General features: G+C 43.0%; 2 protein-coding genes and 1 non-coding gene across 3 annotated transcripts; all 3 read right to left on the bottom strand.

Annotated features, from left to right (window-relative positions):
* Positions 1–12: 12 nt before the first annotated feature.
* LOC111626756 lies at positions 13–3,410 on the bottom strand (the record flags this gene model as incomplete). Its single annotated transcript, XM_023370245.1, has 1 exon — positions 13–3,410. A coding segment is annotated over exon 1 (3,398 nt), but the record flags the coding sequence as incomplete, so codon positions are not given.
* A 12,578-nt stretch (positions 3,411–15,988) lies between these two features.
* On the bottom strand, positions 15,989–16,176 carry LOC111626765. Its single transcript, XR_002756923.1, has one exon. It is a non-coding gene; the product is annotated as a U2 spliceosomal RNA (small nuclear RNA).
* Positions 16,177–16,412: 236 nt separating this feature from the next.
* LOC111626755 lies at positions 16,413–19,931 on the bottom strand. Its single transcript, XM_023370244.1, has one exon. It carries the CDS (start codon positions 19,929–19,931, stop codon positions 16,413–16,415), a length of 3,519 nt encoding a protein of 1,172 aa, XP_023226012.1.
* Positions 19,932–21,503: the final 1,572 nt, after the last annotated feature.

Here is a 21,503-nt window from a genome sequence, read left to right as displayed (position 1 = left end):
AGGGTGGCGCACTTGGAAGGGTTGAACGAGAGTCCACTGTGTTGTGCCCAGCGGGAGAGAGTGTCGAGTTGCGATTGCAGGCCCTCTCTGGAGCTACTGACGACGGTAATGTCGTCAGCGTAGGCAAGGGCCGAGATGTCGTGATTATGCAGGAGGTATCCCTTTTTCAAGTTGTGGACGAGGCGGAGTGCAGGTTCAACAACTAGGTTAAAGAGGATTGGGCTGAGTGGACAGCCCTGTTTGACGCCCGCTTGAATAGGGATGGGGTCGGTGTATCCTGAGCTGGTCCGGATGCGGGTGTGACAGNCGAAAGCGTCCAGGAAGGTGTCGTATCCACGTTCTTTGAAGAAATTGGCGAGTTCTGCGTATTTGGAGGTTTTCTCTGCTCTGGCGATGCTGAAGGCGTCGGTCCCGTTTTCGAACGGGATGGCGACATCTACGATGGTGGCGGTCTTGGGTTGTTGATTAATTACCACAAGGTCCGGGCGGCAGTTGCTGGGGAACTCCGGGATCCGTTGATTTACGTAGATGGTAAGGTCTTTGTGGGAGAAGGCTTTCTTCAGGCGATCGAGGATGGCGTTGTGTCTCTGTGTGATCAACCTAAAGTTGGGAGGGCAATGGTTGACAACGTGCGCGAGGGTCTCTCGGTGTCGTTGGCATCTGCGGCACGTTTGGCTTCCATTGCCGAATCTCCGGAGGCCTCTCAGGGGAACCACGCTCAGCCTGGCGCGGTGTATGAAGCGCCAGTCTGCAAATCTGGTGAAGTTCCCTTCACGCAGAAAGTGGTTGCTGTTGGAGTTGGTGGCTGTGAGTCTAAATGCCTTACCTTGGTCCGGTTTTTTCAGGAGTTGGTTGAGGAAGGAGCATCTGACCGCCGCAGAGATGGTTTTGGAGGCATTGAGCACGGTGATGGGACGACCGTTGACGGAGGGTATGAGGTTTCCGTCGCCGCTGGGGTGCCAGTCTATGTGGACGCGTGATTTGAGGCGTCGGGTCACCATTCGGAGCCGGGTCCATACGGATGGGACGTCGTATGGGTCGTTGCCGAATTCGTGTTCTGTTGATCCGGCTAGATAAGTGCACAAGTCAGCGTCGCTTGGTGGTCGCTTTATTCGTTTCTCGACGACGAGTTTCAGGGTCTCCAGGGCTAAGGTGGTAACAGTCGAATCCCTAGAGTGAAGCAGGTGCACGGCGTGACTTACTTGTGCGACGTCCGCAAGGATATTACAGGGTGTTATGTTGGCGCCTCCCTGGTCGTGTGGCATATATAGGAGTTCCGGGCTGGCCCGTTGAGGGAGGTTCATCCACCTCTTGACGCATCTTTTGATGGTGTTGTCGAGGTGGGTAAGCCTCTTCTTGTGGACTTTGCCTAGAGTGAGGTAGAAAGTCAATCTAGATGTGAGAAAAGTACTTACACACTCTATTTTTTGCCAGGGGGCGAGGCAGGAGTTGTCCACATGTTTAAGGTCCATGATAATCCCATCTATGACAGCATCAGCAGAACGTCCAAGTGTGAGTCCAGTGGGCACCCCGAGGTGGAGGTAGTGGTCATCTTTGCTGAGCTGCGGTATATTGGCTCCCTGGATGGTGAAGTGGGAGTTGTCGTCGCAGTGGTACTTACCTACTACGGAGAGGGTGGCGCACTTGGAAGGGTTGAACGAGAGTCCACTGTGTTGTGCCCAGCGGGAGAGAGTGTCGAGTTGCGATTGCAGGCCCTCTCTGGAGCTGCTGACGACGGTAATATCGTCAGCGTAGGCAAGGGCCGAGATGTCGTGATTATGCAGGAGGTATCCCTTTTTCAAGTTGTGGACGAGGCGGAGTGCAGGTTCAACAACTAGGTTAAAGAGGATTGGGCTGAGTGGACAGCCCTGTTTGACGCCCGCTTGAATAGGGATGGGGTCGGTGTATCCTGAGCTGGTCCGGATGCGGGTGTGACAGTTGGTGAGGAGGTCCATGACGCAGTCGATCGAGGTAGAGGAGAGGCCACACCATTTAAGGCAGGTGAGGATGGTGGCGTGGGGGACCGACCCAAAGGCGTTTGAGAGGTCCAGCCACGCAACGTGGCACTCTTTGTTCCTGCGGCGTGCGCTTTGGATGGTAGATTGAAGGATGAAGGAGTGCTCAGAGCACCCTTCAAAGCGCATAAAGCCTTTCTGCATGGTGGAGATGGTGTTGTTGGAGTCACACCATTGCAGTAGGCGATTGGCAATGCATGCCGAGTAAATTTTGCCAAGGGTATTGGCGAGGGCTATAGGCCGCCAGTTACTTACCTCGTCATGGTTACCCTTTTTGTGGATCAAGATGGTGGTTGATGTTTTCCACGACTTGGGCACGTGTCCCGTACGCTGGACCGCATTAAAAAGTGCGGCCAGGATGTAGCCATCAGGGTCGAGACGGCGCCAGGCATAGTACTTAATGGTGTCGGGGCCGGGAGCCGTGTTGTGACACTTGGTGAGGCGCTTTGCTACTTCCGCAGGGGTGAAAGTAGCGCAGAGCGGGTCGTTGGTCGAAGGCTGAGGAGCGGGAGGAAGAAGATCGGTTAGGGGCTCCTGTGGGACATCACGCAGGCCGTTGACACGTGAGAAGTGATCTTCAAGGACTGTCTTGTTGATTTGGCAGTAGCAGCTTGCACCGCGGGTCACTTCCTCGAAGGCTTTCCGCTTGTTGGCGCGGAAGAGGCGCTGGATACGACTTGCCTCGAGGGCGTTGTACCTTCGGCGGGCGGGCTGCTGACTGCGCTGAGGCCTATTTTGGCGAGGGCGATGGTGCTGCCTTTGTTGCTGTGGCATCATGTCCTGAGCGAGGCTTGTCAGGTCGTTTACCATTACCTCAAGCATGTCCTCGTCCTGGGCGCAGTCGAAGCGATCACGCCAGGCGATCACCCAGGCGGGAGGCTCGGCGTTGGTGTTGGTAATGTCGGACTCAGGAGGTGGTTCCTCGGGGATGGAGACAGTTGGCGGAGGAAGCGGGTGGATGTCCTCGACGCTGGTGGTAGGCTCATCTGGAGGAGGCTCGAGTGTAGAGGGGCCAGTAGTGGTGGGGCTGGCGGTGCTGCTGCTGGATGTGCGGCGTCGGCGTTGGCGTGTCCGTCTACGGGGTCGACGTATTAGAGGTGGAGATGATGGAGATGCGGCAGGCTCGGGTGGCTGGTTCGGGTCGTCATTGTTCCTTGGCGGTGTGCAGGTCGTGTTGGCTGGACTCACAGAGGCAGGTGGAACTTGCACTGGGTCGACAGCTGGGGGAGATTCAGGAGGTAGGTGGTGACTAGCACTTACCTCGTTGTTGGTGGCAGACTGGGAGGCGAGGTATGCTTCGTCCAAGCCGTAGTCTTTTGACCGGTTGCGTCGTCTTGCACCTGTGGGAATTCTGCCCCGCGGCTTGGGGTCTCTGCAGGTGTGGTCGGGCGACATCGAGGGAAGTGCTCCTGCACAATTGGTAGATCGTGCTTGATGAAGTTTTATTTCCTTCAGCTTTTCTGATTGCACGTGACAGACCCTGCATTCAAAGTTCAGGTGGCCCCCGTGGACCCGGCGAAGATGCCTAGATAAACCACCGTGGTCTACAAGTCACGGTAGACCGGTAGGCACGCTGGGCAGTGATAAGGGGGGCGAAGAGGCACTAGAAGTGTGACGTTGGCAAGATCGCTATGAGTGGCCATAGATCGCAAATGTGTAGTATGGGTGAAAAGAAGGGAAAAAAGGCCTCCTGGGGTGCCGGGGGCAGCCAACCAAGAAGAGGCAGGAAGAGGTAAAGACTGGTGCAGGAACGAGTTCCCGTACCAGGGTAAAGCGGATAGTGCGCTATAGGGCCTGGGGTCCTGTGGCGCAGAAAGGAAAGTGTTGCCGGTTAAGCAGCGAATACACGGTGCGTTTAAACCGTGCAGGCCGCTCTTCCGGCGGAAGAGAGAAGAGTGAGGAAAGAGAGAGTAACCAAAACAATACTTACGCACTGGTGGTCCAGGTCCAAATCCAGGGAGCAAGGTAGGCTCTAAAACCAGGGAGCAAAGTGGGCTCGGAATCCAGCTTTAATCCTGGGTAGATCAGCTTAATGAGGAACCATCAAGCTGATAAGAACAGATACTTTTACTTTTAATTAAAGTTTATTAATTCTATAAAGTGGTTACATTTGATTGTACATTACTTGAGACAGCATTTGTATGAATTGATTATACATGATATACATTTTATAATTGTTTTTTCATTTTACAACAGATAAATGCCCGGGAAGGATACAGAGTTTTTATTTACAGTTATATACAGAGGGGCAGTGTAATCTGTTTAAATGACATAAAAATATAATTTAACAATTTCTTACATGATGAAAGACACATTACTGTGCTGCATTTACAGAAAGTTGATTTTATTACATGATTAAAGACCGACATACTAGACATCTGTGATAGTAGCACATAGATGGGGAGAGGGTATGACTGGAAGTTAATTCCAGTCGTCATTAAAGATAAAGGTGTTGTTCACCTTTTTCCAAATAATGTTAATCGTACCATGGTATAAGGTAGAGAATTCTTTATCGGTGAAAAGCTTCTGGTCAGTGTGTAGTTTGAGATTGGCCTCCTCCTTTAATTTGTTGATGGTGAGTGTTGAGTTCCATTTTTTTCTGTCGTAGTGCAGAGCGCATCTCGCCTTCCAAATAGTTCTCTTGGCGAGTGCAATGAGCCAGTTTAGGCAGTAGGAGTTTTGATTGATGGTTGGAAAGTTCATATGGTATTTGATGGTATACCAGCTAAGGTCGATTTTGAAGATTTTGTAGAACCACTCCCAGACTTTGTTGGCAAGAGAGCATTCGAATAAAAGGTGAGCAGTGCTTTCGATTTTGGTGCAGCGAGGGCAGCGGGCGTTAGCTAGCCGATGGTAATGGTGTAGATACTCCTTGGTCATCATTGCGTTATTAATTACCCGCCATGCAGTTTCTCGCCATTCTGCAGGAAGTCTGTTGAGGTTCATCCAAGTTTCATTCCACGATACAGTATTGTCATTAAGGTTGATGTTGTGGCTTTGTACGTGTAAGCTCCTGTAGATCGTGCTAGGTATAACTTTGTCGTGGGCTTGGCCATTATTTATTAGAGTTTTTGTTATAGATCTCCAGGCACTATATCGTGTATTATTATCTATGAGGAAGGGTCTATTGGGTAGATTGATAGGGTGCTGCCTGATGGATGGGCCAAGAATATAGAGGGCAACATCTTTAAGTGGGTGGAGTTGAGTGATGATAGAGTTCAGAAGGTTCGAGATCTGTAGTGATTGCTCGAGGGATTTTATGTCCCAAACACGCCACCCGCCATGGTTGATGTCATTTCTCATGATGTTCCTCCCCACGGGTTCGAAGTCGCTTTGCCAGATGTAAGCAAAAATTAGTTTGTCGATGATTCTGGTGTCTTGTCTGCGTAGGTTGGTGGTATAAAGCGTGTACATAATTTTTGCTATTAAGACTTTATTGGCGATAATGATACGTTCCGGCAAGTATAGCCAGATCTTCTCCCAGTTTTTAATTGCGTTTTTTATTTTGTTAGTCATGTCTTTCATGTTGTAGTTGTTGCTGTTTTTGCCCAGCCAAACACCTAATATTTTGGAGTTACTGACGATAGTGAAAGGTGTGGTGTCAAGTTTGATTTGACCATAAATATTGATGATTTTGCTCTTGTTATGATTAATTTTCATGCCGGTAAGATTGCAAAATAGATTTATTTTCTGCGTTATTCTGTTCAATGAAATATTATCGTTGATGAAGAAGTTTAGGTCGTTTGCGTGAGCGACGTACTTGATATTATCGACCATACCAGGGAGATATATGGGGGTGATAAGGTTGTCTTGATTTATTGAGGCGAGGAGGCCTTCTATATAAATTGCAAACAGAATCATCGAGCAGGGGCATCCCTGCCGCACTCCCGCTTCACAATTGATATATTCGGAATCGTTATTGTTGATGGTAATTTTGGTTTGAGGGTTTTTATATAGGGTTTGAATATGGTTGATTTCTTCGTTGTTTAAGCCATATGTGGTAAGAATTTTCCATAATATTTCACGGTTCACAGTATCGAACGCTTTTTCAACGTCGATAGAAAGGACAGCGAGGGGGGTCTTTCTCTTTGAGTAGATGTCCTGAATGAGATTTAAAAACATTGTATTGTTTTGTATCGTACGTTCTTTTATTCCAGCTGTTTGGGTGGTACTTATACTATTGCGAAAAATGTTCTCCAGTCTGTTGGCTATGATTATGCTATAGATCTTGTAATCATTGTTTAGAATGGTTATGGGTCTATAGTCACCAACACTGCCTTTGTTGTTGCCTTTTTTATTGATTAGGTTCATCCTTCCGGCGTTGAAGTCTTTGCTGAAGGTGTCACTATTATATAATGTGGTTAGGATGTCAGTGAGGTCCTCTTTGTAGAAACGGTAGAACTCTGCCGGTAGGCCATCTATACCTGGTGCCTTTCTAAGATGGAGTTGGTCGATTGCGGTTTCGATTTCTTTTTTTGATATTGGTTTGTTGATGATGTCCTCGTTTCTGTTTTTTATTGGTTGGATGTTGTCACTTATTTGGTGCCAGATGGTCCAGTCAGTTGGTGGTTTTTTGTAAAGATTTGTGTAGAATTTATGGAATTCTTCTAGGATGCGTTTGTCATCTGCTACGTGGATGCCATTTATAATAATGCTGTCTAAAGAGAGTGATTCGTTTGGTTTGACTTTCTTTTTAAAAATTATTTTTTCAGTATGCCTTTCGATTCCTAATTTGCTCATCCTGTAGTTAATATAACTGTCTTTTATTTTATTTTCATATTCAATACTGATATCATTTTCTATTTCTAACGCAGCTTCCCTATTATTGTCAGTTATTTTTCTACTTAGTTCCCTTTGAAGATGTTTTATTTTTTTGAAGTTCTTCTGTTTGATTTGGAGCCAAGTATTGTTGGCTATAATGGTTATTTTGTTTTTAATGTCCTGCCATTTCTGCCAATTAATGTCAGTTTTATTTATGTCAAGGATATTTTTTATATCTTTCTGGAAGGTGTTGTCTTGAAGGATGATACTGTTAATTTTGATTTTGATGTGTTTGTTTTTCTTGTGATGACAGTTGATATCCAGATTTATCAGCTTGTGGTCAGATAGCCTTTTGTTGTTGTTGTTTAGAAAATTGATGTTTATATTATTGACATTACCAATGTGCTTGCTGAGGTATATTCTGTCGAGGCGTTCCATTATCCCTCTACCTTCCCATGTATAGCCTTCGTAGTGGGGGTATTTAGACCTATATGCATCTCTAAGTTCGTAGCTGGAAATTAGATCACTAATAATTTTGCGGGAACCGTCTGGGAATAGGCGACCATTTTTGTCAAGCTGTGTGAGTACACAGTTGAAGTCACCAGCCATAATAAGCTCTCTTCCTCCTATAAGGTAGTTGGGGAGGAAGGTGAACAGCTGTTTGCGATCTGTTAATTGTGGAGGGGCGTAGATGATGTTGACCCTTATAAACTTGTTATTAACATTTATGTCAACAGAAAGGACCCTGCCGTTGGTATCTGTCCTGAAGTCATTCACGCTGATATTTTTATTGATCATTGTGATGACCCCAGTGCCTCGTCTAGGGGCGAAGGAGAGGTATATATTGTAATGTATGAAGAGTTTTCTTAGTTTCCTTAGGTCTTGAAAGTCGTACATATTGGTATCTTGAATTAAAAGGATATCAGTGTGTTGCGTGATGACAAGATTAAGAAGGTAAATCTGCTGTACTTCATCTCGAAATCCGGAGATATTAATGGATTTAATATTTAGGTTATTATACTTGAATGTTATTTTTGTTATTCTGGGAAGTCACTCTTTTACTTTTTCTAATCTTTTTTTTATCTTCTTTTACTATTATTTTTTCTACCTCTTCAAAGAGTTCATCTTTGGATAGCGTAGCGTCTAAACTTATTGATAAAATTTTTTCTCTAACTATTGCTGTGGTCTTGTCTTCCTCTATTCTGTCTTCAAGACTGATATTAGTTTCTTTATTATTTATTTTTTCCCCTCTGTTTCCTGTGTTCTGTGTTTTGACCTCCTTGTCAGTTTGTGTTTCTCCTGCTTTTTGATCCCCCTTGTTGGTTTTTATTATTTCTTGATTGTTATCTATTTTACTCCGATTTTTACTATTCTCTTTTTCCTCCTCATTTTCTCTAGCCTCTTTCTCGCCCTCAATGTTTCTGTACTCTTTTTCCCCTTCTTTATTTCCATATTCTTCATTGTTATTTGTCGTTTGGGATTTTAGCCTTTCAAGACTTTTCTCCCTCTTTCTTTGTTTTTCCTTGTTTCTGGCACCTGATTTACAAATTTCATTTAAAGAAGGTTCGGGGCATTCTTCAGACATGCTGTGTATTTTTTGGCAACAATAGCAAGCAGGACAGTTTCTCACCAGGTGTTGAGGACTTCTGCACCTGTGGCAAAGTTTAATGGGGCAGTCTTTAATCTCATGTGATACGCTGCCACATCGCCAGCATTGTTTTTTCCTGCCATTATATATTAATTCGACCTTATTTCCTAATATTTCTAAGAAATTGGGGAGGAGCTTGCGGGTTTTGATTATGACTCTATAAGTGCCAGTTTTTATCTTCCTATCATTAATAGTGACCGTGTGTACAAGTACCTTGTTGACTTTACCATATTGTGATAGCACGTTTTTAACAGCCTCTTTATCGGCTTCATTCGGAACATATCTTACAGTAACAAGCAATAGACCTTCCTCAAGACTTTCACAAGTATAATTAAAATTTCCTACCTTTAGGTTATGTCCTACTAGCTTTTCTTTGGCTTCCACAGTTGTGAGGCCAATCTCCACTACTTTGTTAGGTTTGAAGCAGACCTGCTCTACTTCACCTAATGTTCCAGTTATTTCCTCACATGCGGTGATTATGTCCGGTACACTTAAATGTTCATTAGCGACAATCCTTACGGAGCGAACGGTAGTATAGTTTTTAATCCTTTCTTCGTCCGGGATTGGTGGGTCCTCCGTTTGTTCGTGCACTGGTGCGGTGGGAGGTATTGGCTCCAGCTCGGTGACGTCGTCCAGTCGAGCGTTGTCCGGGCTTGTACCAATGGGGGCATCAGAAGGTGCTGCGAGGTCGACATGGGCGTCTTCGTCGTAGTATCCTTCCGAGTCATGCATCACATCAGATGATTGAGTTAGGTGTGATGGTGAAGCCGCAGCAGCGTAGCTGCGGGAAGTAGACGGGGTGTCCATAACAGAGCACTTATGGACACTATCATAAGAAGGTGCAGGGTATGCACACACCTTGACGACACAGGGGTGACCAGGCTTCGCTGCCACCGTGGGAACTGGCCACCTAACGCAGCTAGAGGAGGGACACTGGAAAGGGCCGGTGGAGCACTAACACAGCAACGACGATAATCCAGGGAGACACAGCACAAGATAAAGTGCAGACACTAGAACTCGGCGAGCGACCAAGATCAAATGGAGTAGAAAGCGAAGATAAGTTAAATTTGCCCCTTTGGAATGAGGTCCAGGTGGGGCAAGGGGAAGGGGGGAGAATATAGTTGGGGGGGTCGCAGTGGACTGCTCGCCCCTCGATAGTGATAGTTGTGTCAATCGATCCGCGAATACACGTTGTGTTTCAAACGTGCAGGCAGATCTCTTGACGGAAGTGAGAAGGTGTTTAGGATAGAAAGATAGACTTAAGACTAAAAATACTAAACGTACTTACCAAATAAGAACAGATACTATAAATCAAAGTTTGTAGATAGAGAAACAGGCGCCTAACACAATTGGATTTTCTTTACCAGAGGACGATCAGTTTGCAAGACATCATGCAGGGAAGAAAAGGTAAGTTTATAGTTCCCCTCGCGTCCCGGTCGAAATCGCTATTCGTGCTTATTTTATTTTCTCTCATGCTTTACAATAGTAAAACTTCTACAACTCTGTATAAGTATCCACAACATACAAAAACCATTTTGTTAGTTACAAAAAACAAACCCGACAATATTAGTTTCCAACATCAAAAAGATAAAAGAACATAAATAAATTCCATTTACAAATAACATCGCTTCCCGACAAAATAATATCTAATTCTGTTAGACCAAAAATATCAATCAAAATAAGAAATAAGAATATAAATAACCAAAAAGGTTTTACAAAGCCAAAGGGCAACCGACAAAAATAATTTCCATATACAGACCACTATAAATTTTAAAACAGAACATACTAGCAACCGACAAAACAATGTTAAATCTAACATTATAAAAAACCAAAGGGTATTACAAAGCCAAAAGGCAACCGACAAAAATATAACACAAAATCAAAATCCAAAAGGTAAGTAAAATTCATAAACAATACAACTATGTACAATAAAAGCCATTAATCATTAAACTTTATATCACCATTTTCATATTTCCATATATTATCAGTTCCTTCATAGTACTTATTAAATTCTTGTTCTGTCATTTTCTCCATATCACTCTTTATTTTATAAGTTGCCTCCTCTTTGATTTTCTTTACCATTAGAGTCGCATTCCAATATCTTCTTTCAAAAAATAGAACACATCTTGCTTTCCATATCACTCGCTTAACCAGGGCAATCATCCACACAAGCATGTATCTGTTTTTATTTTGTAGCTGAAACTCAAGAAAATATTTTATGTTAATCCAGTTTATTTTACATCTCCATAATCTATTGAACCAAAACCAGACTTGCCTTGATACAGGACATTCAATAAATATATGTTCCGTTGTCTCTCTCAGGTCGCATCTGGAGCACCGGGAATCACGGACACGGTGGTACATACACAAATAATCTTTACTCATAACAATATTCATTAAAATTCTCCAGGTGAGTTCACACCACTCGGGAGGAAGATCTATTACATATTTCCACGTCTTATCCCAGTTATATGGGGAATTTAACATATTACTATTTATTTGTTGTTTATGTATATCTTTATAAATAAAAATTGGTCTAATTTTATCATTATTTTTCACTATATTATTATTTTTATCACAAAAATTTTTTATCAGTTCCCTCCATTTTTTAAATTTCTTTTTATTGCTTAATATAAAAGGGAATCGTCTTTCCTCCCGAGTGACTTTCTTGGAAATTGGTCCCACAATATATTGTATTATATAATAAATCGGATGTTTCTTTTTCTTAAGGGAGTTAATCATATGCGCTGTTTGTAGTGAGCACTCTAAATCTTTTAAGTCCCACACTCTCCATCCCCCCCAATTTCTATCATTCCGCATTACTTTCCTACTTAAAGGTTCAAAACTATTCATCCATATATACTGATATAAAATTTTCTCTATCTGTTTGATTTCATTTTTATCCAGATTTGTCACATATAGTATATACATTATACTGGCTATTGCAATTTTATTAACCACTATGACGCGCTCTGGGAGATATAACCATATGTTTTTCCATCTCTCTATAACTTTCTTAATTTTATTTTTAATTTCTTCTAAATTTTTCTGTTTACTTTCTTTTCCTACCCACACGCCGAGCATCTTCATAGTATCCACCCTATTTATTATAATATCACTATCCATATTTCCGACCAAATTTAATAATTTACTTTTATCTTCATTTATGCGCATTCCTGTTAATCTACTAAATTCATCAATTTTTTGACAGATTCTGTTTAAACTTATTTTATCAGTTACCAGGAAGTTCACATCATCCGCGTGCGCGATAAATTTAAGTTTCATTTCCATGCCAGGAATATAAACATGGTCAATCAAATCATCATTCAATATATATCTCAAAAGAATATCAATATAAATCGTAAATAACACCATCGAGCAGGGGCAGCCTTGCCGTACCCCTGCTCTACATTCTATATCTCTAGATATCTCATTATTAAGGTATATAAAAGTGCTCGGCGTGTGGTATAATCTTTTTATTTGTTGTATCTCATTATTATTTAAACCCATTTTTCCTAGTATCTCCCAGAGCACGTCCCTATTAGTCGTATCGAAAGCCTTTTTTACGTCTATAGAGAGGATGGAGAGCTGGGACTGTCTTTCTTTATAAATATCTTGTAATAAATTTATCGTCATAATATTATCATGTATATCTCTTCCTTTTGTACCAGCACTTTGAGTGCTCACTAATTTATTTTGAAAAATTCCCTCAAGTCTCCTCGCTATTATGTAACTAAAAATCTTATAATCTATATTCAATAAAGTTATAGGGCGATACTCCCCTACCCCCTTATCCACATTGTCCCCTTTACTTAAAAGTACCATTTTTCCATAGCTAAAATCATTGCCAAAAGGAGCATTAAAAAGATCACAAAAGTAATCTGTGTAAATCTCACTAAAAAATTTATAAAATTCCGACGAAATTTCATCCTGTCCAGGAGCTTTACGGCCATGGAGCCCCTGGATCGCATCTCTTATTTCTTCTTTTGTTATTTTACTATTTATTATATTATCATTTTTATCCTTTACAGGTTCTACATCTGAAATTATCCTTTCTAATAACTTTATATCACCTCCAGGATCATCAAACAGGTGTGTATAATACTTGGCAAATTCTTCTATTATCTCATCATTTTCATTAATTATTTCTCCATTATCTGTTATTATTCTATTTATTTCTAATTTTTCTCTATGTTTTTTACCTTTTTCAAAAATTAATTTCTCCACGTCTCTTTTTATATTATATTTTCTCATTTTATAATTTGTATAGTTTTCTTTATTTCTATTATTTATTTCCTTACTTATTTCATATTCTAATTTCTCTATTTCATTAATATTATTTTCTATTATTTGCTTTGACAATTCCCGTTGTAAAAATTTTAATTTATTAAATTTTTGCTTTTTTAATTTATACCAAGTAACTTTAATTTGTTCATTTATTTCCTGTTTTATTTGTCTCCAACTATCCCAATCTGTATTATTTTTATTATTTTCCATTATTTCAATTATTTGTGACTGGAAGAAATTATCTTCTAAAATTTCCTTTGTAATTTTTATATTTCTCCTCCTTTCAATTCCATTTTCTATTTTTAATTCTAATTCTACTAGTTTGTGATCTGTTAGTTGTCTATAATCATTTCTCAAAGTCATCATGTTAATACTATTTATGTTATTTAAATTTTCAGATATATATATCCTATCCAGGCGCTCCATGACCGATTGGCCGGACCAAGTATATCCAGGACAATGTGGATATTTAAAACGGTAACTGTCAATAAGACTAAAATCATCAATAAATCTCTGTAAAATTTTCCGCGAACCATCCGAATGTAAAACTCTATTTTTATCCAAAACATGTACAACACTATTAAAATCTCCGGCAATAATAAAATATTTTACCCCAATCATATATTTGTATAAACTATTAAAAACATCTTTTCGCTCAGAGACCTGAGGGGGCGCATATAGATTAACTACTCTTATCAATTTGTTACTCACCTGGAGATCCACAGTTAAAATCCTACCACCGCTGTCCGTCTTAAAATCATATACATGTATCTTTTTCTTTATCATTGTAACAACTCCGGTGCTCCTGCGACCTGCAAATGAAGCATAAATGTTATATCCAGTAAAAATTTTTCTTAAATTTCGTATATCATATAAGTCTCTTACATTGGTGTCCTGTATCATCAATATATCTATTTTATTTACCATTATATAATTCAACAAAAATATCTGTTTTTCTATATCTCGTAGTCCAGTAATGTTAACAGTATCTATTTTAAGGTGTCTGGCCATGTTTAGTTTTGCTTGTGTTGCCCATCTTTTTCTTTTTCTGTTCCATTTCTCCACCCACTCTTACTCTCTTACCTCCTATCTTTTCTTTTCCTTCACTTTTTTGTATTATAGTTCTAGACTCTCTTTCGATACTATTATCCCTTGACCTGCTATCATATTCTCTAACCTTTTCCTTTACACTAATACTTCCCATTTCTTTTTCTTTTTCTACTTCCATAATATCTCCCTCATTTTCTATCAATTCACTTTCTTTTTTCTCTTTTTCTTCATTCCTTCTTCTTTCTAGACTTTTAGCCCGCCTTCTTTCCGCACTCTTACTCCTCGGTCCTCTTTTAATAATTTCTGCATACGTTTGTATTGGGCAGTCTTCATTTAAATTATGTTCTCTTTTACAATTATAACAAGCCCTACAGTCCTTTATTAAATGATAAATACTATTACATCTGTAACATTTCTTTATAGGACATTCCGCTATTAAATGATCCGGGCTTCCGCATCGTCTACATTCTGGTTTCATTCCAGCATAGAAAATCTGGATCTGTCTTCCCCAAATTTCCAGAAAATTTGGAATTTTTTGTCTAGTAACAATAGTAATTCGATAAGTACCCGTTTTTACCTTATATTTCGAACCGATAGTATTTGCTTGAAGATTAATCACTTTTCCATAATTTCCAAACACCTGTCGTATAAGTGTCTCATCAACTTCGTGTGGAACGTATTTTACTGTTAAAGTAAGTATATCTCTTTCTAAACTTTCTATCATATAATCATTTTCATTTAAAGTTATCACTTGTCCAATTAATCTTTCTTTGACTTCCACTGAACTAACTCCTATTTCTACCACCTTATTTGGATAAAAACACACTTGTTCTACACTTCCTCTATCTCCAATTTTCTTCATTATTTCGTCTATTAATTCGTCTATCACTATTCTTTCCTTAATTACAACTCGAACTGACTTAATTTTACTTAAAGTACTTATCTTTTCTTTCTCAACTTCCAATTCCTTCGTTTTCCGTTCAGCCGGCGCCATAGCTAAACTTCCACTTCCGGGAATTATTTCCACTTCCTCTTCATCAGTGAAGACTTCATCGTTATCCGGAGTATCCAAAAATTCTGCCAGTCCAAGTCCAAGTCGAGCCATCGTCTCAGGTGTCACCGTCCCAATTGTGGCCGGGGAGATTGCTGCTTGACTTTGTGGCAAATCATCCATCTCCTTCTCCTTCACCAGCTATCTGCTGGCTTGGTAAGTGAAAGTCAAAAACAAAAGATAACTCACCAATTAAAGTCCAAACACTAAGTCCACTTTTTCTTTTTCCACAGTCCAAATTTCGCACTAGGATTAGGTAGAGGTCAACAACTATCGAATCTTTGGTCTTAGCCATAAGGCCGAGAAGCGATAAAAAACACATCAAAGGTGCCGACGGGCCAAGTCTGGAAACGTACAATACACGTGTGGTGTGTCCAGGTGACGTCGATCGGCAAATATCCGTTAATACACACGAAAGAACGTCAGGAAACGATAGCAAGCGATGCTAAAGGCTACAGGAAATGTCAGGTATTGCATGGGTGTTGCCTGACAACGGCATAAAACTCCTGTTGGTCACCAATCATCACAGGAGGAAATTATGCCGCAGCCCGTACCAGCGTTGCGTCGGTCGAATACTGATAGCATTTCGATGCTAAATATTTTTTCGCTAGCAAAATACATTAGAAATTTCTGTATGTAACGTAGAATATTTGCCGATTCGATATTACAATATATTCCATGCAATAATTTTGAAACAATTCGCTTTTATCCGTTATTTTAGAAAAATGTCGCGCTACTTCATTTCTTCAATGTAAAGAGTGAGGCTTACCTTTCCTGGGGTGCCTGGGTCTTCTACGTGCAGGCCGTGCGTGTTGTCCACAGTAGTCACACTCTGAAAAAATTGCACATTTCATTTTTCTTCAATAACTTCGAATCGCCGATTAGCGATAACGACCAAAAGCACGGGAACGTCTTTCTCGCATCGCTCAGATTCATCGTAGCGTACCGGAAGTATGCGGCGATGGCGGTTTATCGCCATCCGCATTTTCTCTTACCTTTTCTTCTGCAATTCGCCACATTTCTTTTTCCTGCTAATCCTCGCTTGGAGAATGTCTTGCAATTACTGTAATCGCTCCTCTGGCATCTTCCGTGAATGACAACCAACTGGAAAAAGAAAAAAAATTTTTTTCTTCAATAATTAATTTCTCTATCTTTTATTATTTATTTCCCCCCAAAGGGGGGTGGGCTATCTCTGGCAATAAGTGCCAGGCCAGAGCAACCCGCGGCGGGGAGGGAGCAAGCCCCCTTTCCCGCCCCGTTCCAAAAATCAGGTTAATATCGAAGGTCTCCGATGGAAACCGTATCAGATATCAAGCTGATAAGAACAGATTTAAAAGCCATTTATTGAATATTAATAAAAATATGTACAATGATTTACCAGTTGGTAAAGAGAATAGAAAACATGGGCACAAGGCCTGCCAGTTGAGAGACATAGGGATGTAAAGATAACATAGAAATGGTTTGTGGGAGGCAATGCCTCGAGTGCGTTCCAAGGGCTCTTAGCCTGACAAGCTGACAGCTGATGGCTGACAGATACAATAGGAGTATATCGCGATTTACAAGGGCTCAGTGCCTGCCTAGAAATGTACAATAGTGGTGGTTAGTTTCGCTGATGATTACTAAGATGGTTGGCGTAGATATCCCTGCTGAAGCGAATACAGTCACTGACCATGAGTTTTTTCATCAGCTTCGCGTAGTTCCTGTTCACTCCCAGGCGCTGGAGAATGCCCTCGTTAGCAGCATCATATCCGCCAAGGGCGCCAACGACGAAGGCGTCAATAAAGGTATCGTAGCCCTGGCTGCGGAAGTGATTTGCGAGGTCGGTGTATTTGTTTATTTTTTCAGTCCTGGCACGATGGAAAGCGTCGGCCCCATTTTCAAATGGGGTAGCGACATCCACTATGGTGGCCGTCTTCGGGTTGCTGTTGAGGACTACGAGGTCAGGGCGACAGGAACTTGGGAAGTCCGGAATTTGCTGGTTACTGTACACTGTTAAGTTCCTATGGTTGAACGAGTTGTTGAGACGCTCAAGTATGGCATTGTGCCGCATAGTGATCATCCTAAAGTTTGGGGGGCAGTGGTTGATAACGTGTGCTAACGTTTCCCGCTGCCGGCGACACTTTCTGCAGGTTTGAGATGCATTGCCGAATCTACGGAGTCCACGCAAGGGTACCACGCTGAGCCGGGCGCGATGAATAAAACGCCAATCGGCGAAGCGGGTAAAGTTGCCCTCGCGCAGGAAGTGGTTGCTGTGGTGGTTGGTTGCAATAATCTTATAGGCCTTTCCCTGATCTGGCTTGTTGAGGAGGGAGCCGAGGAAGGATTCCCTTACGGCTGCAGAGATGGATTTTGCTGCCGTGTTTTTGTTGATTGGCCTGCCGTTGATGATGGGGATCAGGGTGCCGTCGTTGTTGGGAGTCCAGTTGATGTCGATCCTTTTCTTGAGTCGCCGAGTAGCCATGCGGAGCCGGGTCCAGACGGATGGTATGTCATACGGATCGCATCCGAATTCGTTGGCCATTGAGCCGGCCAGGTAGGTGCAGAGGTCGGCATCAGTGGGCAGACGCTTGATCCGTTTCTCCACGACTAGTCTTAGGGTTTTGAAGGCCAAGGCGGATACAGTAGTGTCCCTAGAAAGGAGAAGGTGGACCGCGTGGCTTACCTGGGCTACATCGGCGAGTAGATTGCAGGGTGTGATGTTAGCGCCACCCTGGCCGTGGGGCATGTATATTAGCTCCGGACTGGCTCGTTGGGGAAGATACATCCATCGTTTGACGCTTCTTTTGATGTGCTTGTCGAGAATGGAGAGCTTCCGCTTTTGTACGTTACCTACCGTAAGGTGGAACGTCAGTCTTGAAGTGAGAAAAGTTGAGACACAGTCGATCTTTTGCCAGGGGGCGAGGCGGGAGTTGTCTATGCGCTTTAAGTCCGAGATGATGTCGTCGATTATTGCTTCGGCGGATTTACCTAGAGAAAAACCTGTAGGGACACCAAGATGTTGATAATAATCATTCTTACCCAGTTGTGGGATACTGGACTCCTGGATGGTAAAGCTCGGGTTAGTGGCGCAACGGTACTTGCTTGCCACTGAGAGGGTGGCACACTTCGATGGGTTGAAAGCAAGTCCGCTGCACTGGGCCCAGGTAGAAAGAAGATCCAGTTGTGCCTGAAGTCCGGTGGTAGAGTTGCTAACTATGGTGACATCATCAGCATATGCCAATATGGAGATGGCTTGGTCGTGGAGTTGGTACCCATGCTGTAGATTATTGATGAGGCGTAGGGCGGGCTCGATTACCAGGTTGAAAAGGATCGGGCTTAGAGGGCAGCCCTGTTTAACGCCTGCGCAGATGGGGATGGGATTCGTGTATCCGGAGCTGGTGCGTATGGAGGTATGGCAGCCTTTAAGGAGGCTTTCGATGCAGTCTATGGACGAGGGGTCGAGGCCACACCACCTGAGACATGTAAGGATGGTGTTGTGTGGGACTGACCCAAAGGCGTTGGCCAAGTCCAACCATGCAACGTGGCACTCCCTGTTCCTGCGGCGGGCGTCCTGGATTGTGGATTGCAGCACGAAGGAGTGTTCGGAACATCCCTCGAACCGCATAAAACCTTTTTGTGCAGAGGAGATGATGTTGTTTTCCTCGCACCACAGGAGCAGCCGATTGGCCACACAGGCCGAGTATATCTTCCCCAGGGTATTGGCGAGTGCTATTGGCCTCCAGTTGTTGGTGCAGCTCTGGTCGCCCTTTTTGTGGAGGAGAATGGTTGTTGAAGTTCTCCATGATTCGGGGATATGTCCAGTTCTTCGGATGGCATTGAAGAGGGCTGCTAGGATGTGCCCTTGTGGATCCAGGCGGCGCCAGATATAGTAGCGGATATGGTCAGGGCCAGGGGCCGTGTTGTGGCATCTGGCTAACCGTTTTGCTACTTCTGACGGGGTGAAGGCTGCACTGAGCGGATCGCTCGTTGTTGGTTGCGGAGGTGGTGGGAGCAGGTTGACGAGTGGCTCTTGTGGTACTTGCCGTAGGCCATATACGCTGGTGAAATGTTCCTCAAGAGTTGTTTTGTCGATATTGCAGTATCGCCCAGGGCCCCGTGTGATTTCATCAAAAGCTTTGCTCCTGTTGGCCCGATACAGACGCTGAATTCTGCTGGCGGCTGCGGCATTGGCGTCACTCCGATGGTTGTAGTGCTGGTTACGCTGGGGTCTGTTGTGGCGAGGACGCTGGTGTCTGGTGGGCTGGGGGATCATGCTTTTGGCGAGGTTTGACAAGTCGTTAACCATAGCCTCGAGCATGTCCTCATCCAGGGCGCAGTCGAAGCGGTTACGCCAGGCGATCACCCAAGCGGGAGGTTCAGCGTTGGTGTCGGTGGTGTCGGGCTCAGGAGGTGGCTCCTCGGGGATGGAGACAGCTGGCGGAGGAAGCGGGTGGATGTCCTCAACGGTGGCGGCAGGTTCATCTGGAGGAGGCTCAAGTGTAGAGGGGCCAGTAGTGGTGGGGCTGGCGGTGCTGCTGTTGGATGTGCGGCGTCGGCGTTGGCGAGTTCGTCTACGGGGTCGACGTACTAGAGGTGGAGATGATGGAGATGCAGCAGGCTCAGGTGGCTGGTTCGGGTCGTCATTGTTTCTCGGCGGTGTGCAGGTCATGTTGGCTGGACTCACAGAGGCAGGTGGAACTTGCACTGGGTCGACAGCTGGGGGAGATTCAGGAGATAGGTGATGGCTAGCACTTACCTCGTTGTTGGTGGCAGACTGGGAGGCGAGGTATGCTTCGTCCAAGCCGTAGTCTTTTGACCGGTTGCGTCGTCTTGCACCTGTGGGAATTCTGCCCCGCGGCTTGGGGTCTCTGCAGGTGTGATTGGGCGACATCGGAGGAAGTGCTCCTGCACAATTGGTAGATCGTGCTTGATGAAGTTTTATTTCTTTCAGTTTTTCTGATTGCACGTGACAGGCCCTGCATTCAAAGTTCAGGTGGCCCCCATGGACCCGGCGCAGGTGCCTAGATAATCCACCATGGTCTACATAGTCGCGGTAGACCGGAAGGCACGCCGGGCAATGATAAGGGGGGCGGAGAGGCACTAGGAGTGTGACGTTAGCAAGATCGCTGCGAGTGGCCATAGATCACAAATGTGTAGTATGGGTGGGAAGAAGGGGGTGAAAAGGCCTCCTGGGGCGCTGGGGCAGCCAACCAAGAAGAGGCAGGAAGAGGTAAAGACTGGTGCAGGAACGAGTTCCCGTACCAGGGTAAAGTGGATAGTGCGCTATAGGGCCTGGGGTCCTGTGGCGCAGAAAGGAAAGTGTTGCCGGTTAAGCAGCGAATACACGGTGCGTTTAAACCGTGCAGGCCGCTCTTCCGGCGGAAGAGAGAAGAGTGGAGAACAGAGAGATACCAAAAAATACTTACCCAGAGGTCTGGGGAGCAGGAGTGGGCTCGAAGTCCAGGTTGGGCATCAGTTAGGCGAAGATACCATCAAGCTGATAAGAACAGATACTCATTTATTAAAAGTTAGGGTAGGGTTTTCCTCTTACAATTGTCGCTTTCTCTACAACCTTTTTACACCTTCGAGGTTACCCTTTACAAAAAATTTCCGACAAAAATGAGTATTTTACAATAATATTACAAAATATAAACCAATCATAAAAAACAATCACATTACAATTTAAATAAAGTTTCACAAAACTCAGAATTCACAATAACATTTTAAAAAATTTCAAATAAACAATAAACCAAACACTACTCCAACATCTGAACATTTTTTAAAATATAACCAATATAAATCAAACAACATTTACATACTGCATAAACCACAAAACAGGTAAGTATCAATATATACCCTTACGAAAAATTCACCAACTTTATTTTCCTTAGGTATACTACTAAACCTGTTCACAACACCAAAATATAAAATTTTAAAACAATAAAAAATAACTATAAATTGCAAACAATTAAATCATTCAATCAAACATATTATAATTCACAATTGCAAATTCAACACAATATTCAATCACCCAGGTAACTTCACTTGTTATCATAGGTGTTACATATACGACTTAAATTACCAAACAAAAAGTTGGGCCTAACACCACAACACTAAAATTCACCATATAAATCACCATGGCCAAGAATTTACATTTATATAATTTACATAAATTAACATCAAAACAAAAGTCAAGATGTAGTATCGCCTCATCTTATTCATCACAAAACTTGTATTCGTTATTTTCATATTTCCACACTATGTGTTCTAAATCACCATAATATTTTCTTTTTTCTACAGTATTAAGTTTCTCCATATCATTCGTTATTTTTATTTTAGCAATGTCTCTGACACGCATCACAATCGCCGTCGCATTGACCCTTCTCCTATCGAAAGTGACTTCACATCTGGCCTTCCAAACCTCTCTTTTAACCAGACCTATCATCCAGTTAATCAAATAAGTATTATACCGTGTTCTATAATTAATATGATATTTCACATTCTCCCAATTCAGTTTAATTTTACATGTCTTGTTAACCCAATTCCACACTGAGGTTACCGTGGGACACTCCCAAAATAAATGCAAATTTGATTCTTTATCACCACATCTTGGACAGTTTTCATCCCTTCCTCCATGGTAAATTCTCAAATATTCTTTGTTCATAATAATATTCTGTAAAAGCCTCCATGATATTTCACGCCACTCGGCTGG

Source organism: Centruroides sculpturatus, unplaced genomic scaffold (assembly GCF_000671375.1).
Source record: "Centruroides sculpturatus isolate CEXI.00-Female unplaced genomic scaffold, Cexi_2.0 scaffold506, whole genome shotgun sequence".
NCBI lineage: Eukaryota > Metazoa > Arthropoda > Arachnida > Scorpiones > Buthidae > Centruroides > Centruroides sculpturatus.
Note: the sequence above shows the minus strand (reverse complement) of the source record. Positions and strands in the feature narration are given on the sequence as shown.

What these genes read in the sequence shown, in the direction of transcription:
- LOC111626755 (XM_023370244.1), bottom strand. Translation starts at nt 19,931, where the DNA reads ATGGCCACTCGCAGCGATCTTGCTAACGTCACACTCCTAGTGCCTCTC.